At 44.0% G+C, this 11,662-nt stretch overlaps 1 protein-coding gene across 2 annotated transcripts in view; it reads left to right on the forward strand.

The window, feature by feature from the left end:
• PEMT (phosphatidylethanolamine N-methyltransferase) overlaps positions 1 to 5,246 on the forward strand; it is a 126,234-nt gene extending 120,988 nt beyond the window's left edge. The window contains exons 6-8 of one of the 2 annotated variants that reach the window (XR_014450715.1): positions 25 to 99; positions 4,371 to 4,527; positions 4,825 to 5,246. Coding sequence is in view for 1 of the 2 variants with exons in the window: in XM_083152816.1 (XP_083008942.1) it covers positions 25 to 99; positions 4,371 to 4,425 (130 nt within the window). In the remaining variant the exon portion in view is untranslated. Of the gene's footprint in view, positions 1 to 24; positions 100 to 4,370 lie in introns of both variants that reach the window. The other variant, XM_083152816.1, reaches the window with a different exon arrangement.
• The last annotated feature ends 6,416 nt before the right edge of the window (positions 5,247 to 11,662 follow it).

The following is an 11,662-nucleotide window of genomic DNA, read 5'->3' on the forward strand; positions in this document are numbered from 1 at the left end:
TGTATTTTTTTTCTTTTACCTCAGAAACTCCAGCCCAGCCGGTCTCATCCTCACGGTGTTGGTGGCTCTCTGCTACAAGGTCGCCATCTTGTTCGAAGGGTACGTCACTTTCCAGCCTTTGCCTATGAAAACACCTTAATTGATGCATTTACAGATCTCCGCTGAATTAGGGCCTGATTCAGACTTGCCGCTTAATACTACGACCTACTTGAATACAAACATGACTGACATGACAATTGAATGTACTTAGATAAAGAGGGAAGAAGCAAAACAGCGAGCGCTATAGTCGTGTATGAACTAGAGTTAAGTGCACTTAACGCTGGTTAACTGGGGGGGAGGGACACACACGTTTTCCCCAATGTATTACTAGCGCACCTAACATGCGCTAGTGACAGTCCACCGAGTTACGGGGGGGGGGGGGGGGGGGGTTAGTACATCTGCCCCATAGTCACAATTTCAGCTCCCAACTGCCATTTTTCAGTCTGTAATATGGCAATTAGGAGCTGATTGGTACTTTATCTCTGTCAGTTGGCTTAGTAAATAGACCCATAGAGTACTTTAAAGTTGGCAGAAGTTGTAGATATTAATCCCTCCTGAAGGTTTAGGGAAAGATGTAATTAATAGGTGAAGTTTCCAGTCTTTCTCACGTCTGTTTACAATACAAGGAACCCGGCTTCCTCTTCCTCATCCAGCCCGTCTCCCAGGCACATCACATTCTCTCTGGAGAACTTGTGTATAACTCACATTTGAATGAAATCTCACAACAGATCCTAGGTCACAGTGAAAGGTCTTCCTGTCTGTCTTAAAACTAAAAAAAATGATGAAATGATGTTGAATAGAAAGGCTGCTTGTGAGCTCTACTTATTGGTATACATTATACTGGTATGACTTTCCTGGGTTCCCGGCACCCCTCTTTGGGTGTAAAGGCCTATCCGTGTAAAGTATGGTCATGAAGTGTCCATCCTTCGGAGGCTGTACGCAGCCAATGCCTGGAATTGAATTATAGCCCGTTCTCACTACTGCGAAAAAATGGGGGTTTTGCCAGGGCAAGCAGTAATTTCCAGTGTCATGTCTCAGTGTGAATGGGTGTGAGTGAAATTCCCGGGTGCAATGGCCCTGTAATTGCACATGGGTTTTTTGCAGGGTTATTCCTGGGAATTACACGGGTGTCCAACCGGCACGACCCGGGTTTTTCACACAGGACGTGATAAAGCAAGCTGATTGGGGAATAAGATCAGGTGACATCCATTTAATGCTGCAGAGAGGAGATGAGACATGGCGCACTGGAAGGATGAGGAGGTGCTGGAACTGCTGGCTGTGAGACGGGGGGAGGAAATAAAAAAGCAAGTGACTGGCACTGTCAAGGATTCAACAGTGTACTACAACATATCAAAAATACTGTCTGCCCGTGGCATCCATAAAACCCAGCAACAGGTTGTAAACACACTTAAATCACTTTATAAGCAGTACTCCAAGGTGTATGATCTTAACCGGAGGAAGAGCAGTGGTGCCCGCATGGACAATTAAAGCTGCTCTTTCAACAGCCAATCAAAGCTGCTCTTTGATTCCTCACACCTGTTGGCAGGGCAGACCAGAGAAGCAGTGTAAACGGGCAGACACAGGAATTTCCCGGGTCTAAGGTGTGAGCTGATATGATCTGCGCCCTGCCAAAAACCCAGGTTTTTACAGGGGCGGCAATGAGAACATGGTATTAGCCTCTAGTACCCATTTTCACTGAGCCAAAAACTTGGGATATTGCCAGGGGGCAAACCAGGTTGTGTGTGTGTGAAAGGATCAGCCCAGGTGCAAATTGCCAGGTCCTTGACCCTGGTCAGAACCAGGTCTTCCCAGAACCAACCCAGTTAGCCTTTGCTGTGAATGGTGCCACCCAGATTCTTCAACCCAGGTTACTTTTCAAGGCTGCTGATTGGCTGTGTGTCTGGAGACCCGCCTCAAGGGAGTGTCCACCGTGGCATGCAGAGCAGTCACGGGTTTACTGTGAAAGGGATCGACCCAGGACCGAGACGCGGTGTGAACGGATATAGGAGCTAACACCAGGGTCCAACCAAAGTCCAGTTAAGGGCCCCATACATCAGCAATTAATTGTGACAATTTTCAGATATGGAGATGATTGCCACAATTAATTTTAGATGTGTGGGCTCCCCCTTTTGGCAATCCCAATCAAAATCGCCAATCGATTGCCTAATCAGGTTTTTAAACATGTTTAATAATCTGGTATTATCTGCAGATCTTTTTTATATGTGTGGGCATTCCCAATTCGTCTTCTTCATCTATTTACATTATGAACAGCAATCAATTGGGCAATTTCCAGATATGAAGATGCAATCTTTAGATGGAAAAATCTGCCGATCACTGAAATAAATCTGTAATGTGTGGGCAAAGTCAGATAGATTGTAAAATCCATTTATCTGGCCAAAAATCCCTGTATCTGGAAATCCATAAATTGTGATTGCTGATGTATGGGGCCCATTACCCTGAAAAAGCACGGTTGACCATGGCTTTGGTCTGAGTGGTATTATCAGAAAAAAACACAGAATTCCATAAAAATAATTCTAACATTTGAGATTTAGGATTTCACTACGCTGGGTATTCAGCATTTTACAAAGTACATTTAAGTTCATTTCTCCTATTTTCGGTAAAGCCTGGCAGTGTACATACATCTAAATTGTTCCGGCACACGTGCCCTTAGCACAGACATCTCTGCACCAGGCAATACAGGACATAACCTGCACCTTGGCAGCAGTGTGGGCATAACAAGCCGGAGAACCCAAAGTCTGCACATTCAGCTCATTAACGACCGATGCAGCCAAGCCTCCACTCTGTGTGCACACACAAACACTGAGACCTGGCCAAGCTTATTCTAGCGCTGTGGCCCCGTAAGGTTACATCTAATGAGAGATAATAAATCATCCACCTGCGCCTGGCCACAGCCATCCAGGGGAATACATAGAGGGCTGAACCTGTCCTCACAAGTCCTGTATTTGTTGCTGTTCTGCCAGTCATGTTCCACACCAGCACGTCCAGCCTGGCTGTTTATAAACAAGTGGAAACCAGTTAGCTGCTCATAAGCTGAGCTGTGTTAATTAAAATGCACTTCAGTACCTAAGGCCATTTATGTATTAGAGCATTAACCCTGGTGATCCCCTTGCAGATGTCAAGCGGACACAGAATGCACTTACTGTACTATCGTTGTGCAGAATACTGTAACCCACTGGCTGTGGAGTAAGGGGACCACATTTATTACTAGTTAAATGCCCCTCAAAATTACGGCTTCTGCAATGTACTTTCACTTTGAGCTGTGACAATTTTTAGCCCAAAAACTCTCCACTCCACTCAAACTCCTAGGTCCAGATGCACTAAGCTTTAAAAGTGATAAAATGGAGAGTGGTAAACAACCAGCCAATCAGCTCCTACCTGCCATGTCACAGACTGTGTTTGAAAAATGTCAGGCAGGAGCTGATTGGCTGGTGGTTTATCACTCTCCATTTTATCACTTTTGAAGCTTAGTGCATCTGGCCCCTACTCCTTATCTGCTCCTTCCTCCAATCTCTGTCTTCACAGCTCCCTCTTTCCATATACAGCAAGTTTGAAACAAATATTTGTCCCTGCAAAAATAGCTTTCACTTTCTGTTATGACATCTTTTAGCGCACAAAGGAGAAATTTTGGTCCATTGAGTGGCCTCTAGGGGAGTATTGCATATCCTAAAGGGTCACCTGTTTTAGATGGAGTTTTTGCTCCATTCATGGGTGTAGGAGCTGATGGGTAACCTATAAAAAAAAAAAACAGGGGAGGGGTCAAGAGGCATACACCTGAAGACGCACGGGCATTCCGTTTGCCAGGTGCGCCCCTTGGTCTTCAGTGTTGGAGCCACACGAAGACATCAACTCAGTCCATAAATATAATTTTGTGATATCACCATTTTCTTACGCTTATGTGCAGGATTATAAGCGGCTTACTCATTTGTTTAAGGAATAAACCACTGCGTGTGATAAATGGGTCAGTCAGAAATATATATCCGGTCTCACCTCACCCGCAACACAATACCCTACTTCTGCTCATCTCACAATTATTCTTCGCTGAACTCACGAGTTTGTTAAACAAAACAAAACCTCACATCAGTTCATTGACTCAACTCAGAGTATTGATGTGGAAAAATAAGTGTCTGGGACCATCACTCTACTGGTGGGGATGGAGGAAAGTGTGTGTGTGTGTGTGTGTGTGTGTGTGGGGGGTGGGGGGGGGGGGGGGGGTCATGAGGTAATTTTGATGGTCTTCAGTTTGAATTCATCTACTGTCAACTTTTTATGTTTCCCTGGTCCTAATAACCTCATTATTCTTTATTTTATAGCCCTTTTACTGAGGAAATCTACCGGAAGAGAGCCAAATCAAAGAAGAATAAATAAATCAACAGAGTCTTTTTATTTTTTTAATGATTTGTGTCAGGACTCAGCAAATGTTGGGCAATGTTCTGAATGTACAGACTAGTATATATGTTAGTCACGGGCTATGTACATACCCTCCAACATGACCCGTTCCATTAGGTACAAAATGCTCTGTTCCTGGACTTCCCTGCCAGTGGCAGTTACAGAGGTTGGACTCAAGCACAGACCAAAATTCAAAGAGGGGGGTCACATCAACTGCCAGGGAGTCCAGGACAGTGATGTTTGAGGTGGCAGTAGGTGTGGCTCCCCTTTTTTAATATTGGACTGTGCTGCAGCCCCACCTCTGTAACTGCCACTGGCAGGGAAGTCCAGGAACAGAGCTTTTTGTACCTAATGGAATGGGCCATGTATGAGGGTATGTATGTATTCCCTACCCATACTGCGTGTTACAATGCAAAGGCTGGTTGCATTTTATTATGGATAAAAATGTACCTCTTGGAAGCGGCCATTTTGTGGACTGAACCAATACTTATTGCAATAAGGCACTAGAGTGTTCCCTGCCTCTGTGATGTCTCTGCTGCCTCTCGTTTTGATTGGCCGCATTGCTATCGGACCAGGCACATGATGGCTGCCTGCACTATGTGGAGGCAAAAGGTGCCATATATAAGTTGTGTTAATATTGAATAATTGCCACTTTCTTTGACTATTATTGAAAAACGACAAGAACTTGAATCTTGGCAACATTATTTTGTTTTCCGCTCACGCTTGTTGCTTGTCCTGGACTTTTGAAAGAACATTGTCTAATTTTATGTATTTGGAAATGACACAAATAAAAAATGGAAGTAAATAACATCCTGCGAGGTCTTTGATGAGAGAAGTTGGAAATTTAATTCTGCCTCCTGATTGTCTAATTTCACATTTAGACATTCCTGGCTAATTAGGCTAATGTTCCCCCTATGAGCACATTGTGTTAGTTAATTATAAGGCACGCTCCTTTTTCAAGCTGACAGTACTCCCGGCAATGTTTAATTGTCCTGCGCGATTTCAGCACACTGTGATTCATGGCACAATGCCCGCGATCCTCATTCAACGCCGTGCCCTTTGCTACACCATGACAGCAGCCAGGCCGCAGCCTGGATTTATGCCCTGTCCGTTATACTCCATAACTTTACCTCAACCCGGTGCTGGGAAACAAAAGAACAGAAGTCATAGACGGACGATTGTGCGGAATATGCTAATAAACAAAATGGCTGCTCACACGCTGCACAGTCTAATTTCCATGAACTTGCTGATAATTAAAAGGCGACTGGCAAGGTGTTTGGAGATATTTAAGTTAGAAATACAGTTTATCAGGAAATACTGAATAAATGTTGTGTTTTCATTGATCAAGGTTCAACTGTTATCCTTGTCCAATCTGTCTTTTTGTATGTATTTCTACTTATGGGATCTATTTATGAAACTGTGGAAAGAGTGGAGGGAAGTGTGCCAGTGTAGAAGTTTCCCATGGCAACCAATCAGCTGTCTCATATATTTTATTAGAATGCACTTGATAAATGTTACCTCAGAACTGATTGGTTGCCTTAGGCAGATTGCCTGTGGCAACCAATCAGTTTTGAGGTAATATCCACTGCTTCCATTGAGTGATTAAGAACAGGCAGATGGACTAAACTAGCGGGGAATATTTATTAAAACAAAACCATCTATGAACCTGCATGCCATGACCTCATTTGTTGTTTCATATGGTTCATTTTGTAAATGTTATGCTCCCAACTGGATTCAACCTGTAGGTTGTTAATATGCCACATTGTTGTGAGTCTCTACGAGGGACTGTTTGCTGTAAGCAAAAGGCAGGAGCATTTACAGGTCATAACAAAACATTATGGTACATCTATCATGGGCTGGTGCTTAATATACTCTCATTCAGTACAGATGGAGACCTGCTGCATTCTATGGCCTGTGCAGGTTAAAATGTGTCTGTCACTTATTGGAGGTGAGGGAAGCCATTTTGCATGCAGAAAACCTGTTCAGGCTAACTGTTCACTGCTTTGATAGGCTGAATATTGGTTCCTCGTACAAAATGGCTGACTATGGATGGTTGTAGGCAAGGATGTAAAGTGTCACTGGTCATTTTATTTTCAGTCAAAATATTCCCTTATTAAGCACAAGCAAACAATTAATGTATTCGTCTTTAAAATGCATTGTGCGGTTTATAAACAGTAGTTTCCTTGTAAATAGAACTAGCAATAACAGATTAAGCACAGCAGAAAACAAACCTCAAAATCGAAGAAACGTGTTTTTTTGTTTTTGTTTTTTTGGTCTGTTTTATTAGTAGATCATCCTACATACAGGATTCTAGCATTGGTAGCAGAACCTGGACCGACCATGTTACCTTTCTACAATAGGAAACATTTGCCTCCACTTGACGGTTTTTATTCCTACAATCCATAATGCACTCTTATTTCAGGCACTTTCCTGAAGAGCTTACACTTCATTTGACTAGTCAATTGGCCTAAACTTGTGAGATGCCAATGCCAAATAACTCACATCAAAGGCAATTCTGCCTACACTGAACTCATTGGTATGTGAGATTTTCCTGAAGATCAGCACATTGGTGCCAAACACATTACCCACAGCCAGGTGACGAGGTTCGCGGAGAGACGCGACATGGACGGGTGATCCCAGGGGACTTTGGCTTACGTTTATGGCAATGTTTACATGCGGCCTCTTGAAAATAATTTCAAAGGAGAGAGCGAAGGGCCCAAGAACCTGAAAGTCGCCCCTGCTTACAAACTAGGAGATCAAACCGTGCAAAGCAGGAATTTTTCCAAAGGGTCAATGTTCTCACCCCGGAGGGGGGGTTGTGGTGGAGGGATTGTTTTAGAGTGAGGGAAGAGGAATCTGTGGATTTCTAGTTGGAAGCAAAGAAAGCAAATTTGCACTTTAGCAAAACCACATTGTGCTGCAGATGGCGCCGATTTATCATGTGCAGAGGCTGATGCTGGGTACATACTGGACGATATATTGGCCATTTAATGCCCGATATATCATTGGTCCTTCGTTCACAGGCATATTGTGTCAGCTGTGTAGCAAAGCCAATGGTCAATGGATATATCTGAGCACCGTGCTGTATGTACGGGTGATCCACCAATGGGTCATCTACCGTACACTCACTGCAGAAGCCGGCGGCAATAGACCGAGCCATCTGCAGATATTTATGTTGATATAATTGATCTTTAGGTGTGTACCCAGTCTTTGAGATGGCTGTGTATTAGCTGAACTCTAAATTGCAGTGCAAAAAAATAAAATGGTTCAGTATCTGGGTGTGGTACAGGATTCCGACAGTCGGGATCCTGACAGTCATTAGCCCGACGTCAGGATCCTGACCTGCCGGACTCAGACAGCATGGCGAGCGCAACAAAGCCCCTTACGGCCTCGCTGCAAGCACAGTGGCTTGCTATGCTCGCCACCCTATTCTATTCTCCCTCTATGGGGGTCGTGGACCCCCATGAGGGAGAATAGCCGGTGGCCGTCGGGAACCCGTCTGTCGGCATTTTAACAGTCGGGATCCCGACGTCGGGTAAATGACTGTCTGATCCCGTCCGGTACCCCAGTATCTGTCTATTTATATAATTCTCCTCCGGACCTTGGATAATTATATAAGGTAAATTTTACATCGTTACTAAGAAGTATACCCAAGATGTTGGAGGGATGGCTCTCCCTACCTTTATCAATGATGGGTAGGATAGCCGTTATAAAAAGTGTAATATTTCCAAAAATCTCATACCCTATGCAGATGATACCAATAGCAATACACAAACATGATATAAAAGCAATGCAGAAAGTATTTGGCAGATTTATTTGGAATAAAGGAAAAGCGAGAATTTCACTGAATAAACTGGCTAGGCCCCGACATAAAGGAGGCCTGGGGGTCCCTGACCTGAAGACATTCTCTCCATCTATTTTTTTCCGGTATATCTCAGACTGGATGTTACGAAGATCCATATACAGCACACATCTAGTTGAAACAACATTAGTATCTCCATACTCGCTATCTGCCCTACTCCATACCCCGAGAGCAAAAATATCTTTAAATATTTTTTGGAAAATCTCATATTCAGAGATACATATACAGCATGGTCTCAGATTAATCAAAATCTAAATAGAAAAACCCATTGGTCCCCATAGATTACATTTTGTGGAGACCCACTCTTCTCACCAGGATTGGATAACCACTGGTTTGAAACCTGGAAACTTCAAGGAATATCGATGATTAAGGATGTGTTTGATCTCGGGGGAAGGATGTTACAATTTGAAACCATATGCAAGAAGTTTGGGTTGAGTAATAAATATTTTTTCATGTACCTCCAAATACCCATAATATAAATAGTCTTAATACAGACCTATAATATTCAAAGACTGAATGACCCCCTAGTTGCTCTTCTGGAATACACTAGGACATACGTATCATAAATGGATTATTGATATATTTTTTTATGAAAAAATAAAACCTTAATGCTTGGAATAAAGTTTGCTCAAGTTGGTGTGTGCTCAAGTTGGTGTGTGCTCAAGTTGGTGTAGGGAGATTACTCTTTTAAAACACTTCGATAGTACAATGAAATATCTCCGAGCTGCAATGCTACAGGAGACACATTACAGAGTTCTGAATAGGGCATATATATCACAGTCGCAAAGGAAACATATGGTAAGGGAAGAAATGGGATGTTGTCCAAAAGGGATGCAGTTTAAATCCCAGGGGTCGGGATCCCGGTGTTCAAAATCCCGAACGCCGAAATCCCGACACTTTCTCCTCCCGTGGGTGTCCATGACACCCTCGGAGGGAGAATAAATTAGTGTGCCGAGCGCAGCGAGGCACCGGGCCCGCAAGGGGGGGCGATCCACGTCCCCCCCTTGTCGGGATTTCGGCGTTCGGGATTCCGTCGTCGGGATTTTGACCGCCGGGATCCCGACCGCCGGCTTTTCATGCCGAATCCGTCCAAATTGTCATATGATGAATGCATCATTCTTTCATAACTTTTAGGAATGCGGCAAAATTAGGAGATTTTGGAATAAAATAGCCGTATACGTCAATGATATTATCCATAAAACCCTATCCGTTAGCCAAGCACATTGGGATCTGGGACCAAATTATAAGGCAATTATTCCCTTATCTATTATTTTGACAGCAGCCAGAAAGCTCATTTTAATTCAGTGGACAAAACCATCCCCTCCTTCCCCAGCCTCTGTTTACCAATTATTATTATAAATCATGTGTTATGATAGAAGGGGATTACTACCAGAAGTGGAAAGAGGAGCAGCTCACTTTTTTCTACGCTGGGGATAGAACAACTCCCAACAGGGATTAAAATGCAAGTAATGGACCTGTTTGAATCCACCCCTCACTAATGAGATCGCTATTTTAAAACGAAAATGTAGTAAGGGGTGTTTAATTAATCAAAATATGATTGGATGAGACTTGATGTGCGATGAAGAATATTTAGAGGTATATTTGAAAGACCAAGGAAGATATTTCGAAAATAATATTTTAGAATTTATACTTTGAATACAAATGTATATATGAACTTTTGTATGACGTTATATCCTAATTGAAAATATGCCATATTGCAAATGAGATCATCGTTGATTGAGAGAGAAATATATGTATACTCCTAATGTGTTGTAGTAATGTTTGAGATCCTGATAAGGATCCAAAACATGTATTATTGTTGAAAATGAATAAACAGATTTTAAAACAGTATCTGTGGGCAGCATGCAAAAGCATCCAATGTTTAGCCTGCATGCAAACAAGGCTTTTTTATTATTTTATTATTTACTCAATAAATGCATTTAAATAATAGGTACTTGTTTCCTAGCACGGCGCCCATGATTTTCAATCGTATGGCATCTTATGCATTGTATCGCATTGCATGCCAAATAGCCGCATGCGATGCGATGCGATTTTGGCCCCCCTATACGATTTTTAATTGTATAAGCACCCTAATGGGTGCTTACAATGTTAAATGCACCCCCACTATGAATGCCAACCCAAAGCGTGGCGAGTGCAGCGAGCCTGCGAGGGGCGTCAGTACGCGTCCTCCGACCTTTTCATACCCCCACTATCCACGAGCGCAGCGAGCCACAGTGCCCGAAGCATGGAGAGCGCAGCGAGCCCCGCGAGGGGACGCGTATTACTTTACATGTATTCCACGTCCCCTCGCGGGGCTCGCTGCGCTCGCCGCACTATCTAAAATCAACTCCACGCCGACGTGAATAGTGGGGGTATGAAAAGGTCGGAGGATGCGTACTGTCGCCACTGGCGAGTTCGCTGCACTCGCCACCCTTCGGGTTGGCTTTGATACTGGGGGTGGCGTGGGGGTTCTTTTAACATAGTAAGCACCCATTACGGTGCTTATACAATTAATAATCTTATAGGGGGGCCATTTAACATTGAAAACACCCATTAGGGTGCTTATACAATTTAAAATCATAGGTACTTGTTTCCTAGCACGGCGCCCATCTCGTTGATTGTATGCCTTAAGTTTAAGGCACTTAAGGCATAAAATCAACGCGGTGGACCCGATTTTGTGTCAATCACCAGCTAATTTGCCGGTGAAAGACAAAATCAGGTTCATCGTGTCCATCGCGGCCCCTAATAAGGGGCCGCGATGCGACCAATGCGATTAACCCGATTTTCCCATAGGGAACAATGTTCAATTATTTTTAAAGTGAAAATCGGGTTGATCGCGTCGGTCGCGGGCCATTATAGTGGCCTGCGATGCGATTAACCCGATTTTACATAGGTGACAATGTGAAATGGGCCATTATGGCCCATTTCACATTGAATATGGTTAAAAAGTATGTTTAATGCCCCCCCCCCCATTGTTAACGCCACCCCACTATTGACGCCAACCCGAAGCGTGGCGAGCGCAGCGGTACGCCTCCTCCGACATTTTCATACCCTATTATCCATGGCGGCGTGGAGTTGATGTTATATAGTGTGGCGAGCGCAGCGAGCCACCGAGCCCGAAGCGTGGCGAGGGGACGCGGATACCTGTGAAGGTATCAGTGTCCCCTCGCTGCGCTCGTCACGCTTCTGGCTCGGTGGCTCGCTGCGCTCGCCACACTATATAAAATCAACTCCACGCCAACGTGGATAGTAGGGGTATGAAAAGGTCGGAGGACGCGTACCGCCGCCCCTCGCAGGCTCGCTGCGCTCGACACGCTTCGGGTTGGCGTCAATAGTGGGGTGGCGTTAACAATG

The sequence above is a fragment of the Crinia signifera genome, chromosome 7, assembly GCF_055691185.1.
Source record: "Crinia signifera chromosome 7, ASM5569118v1, whole genome shotgun sequence".
NCBI lineage: Eukaryota > Metazoa > Chordata > Amphibia > Anura > Myobatrachidae > Crinia > Crinia signifera.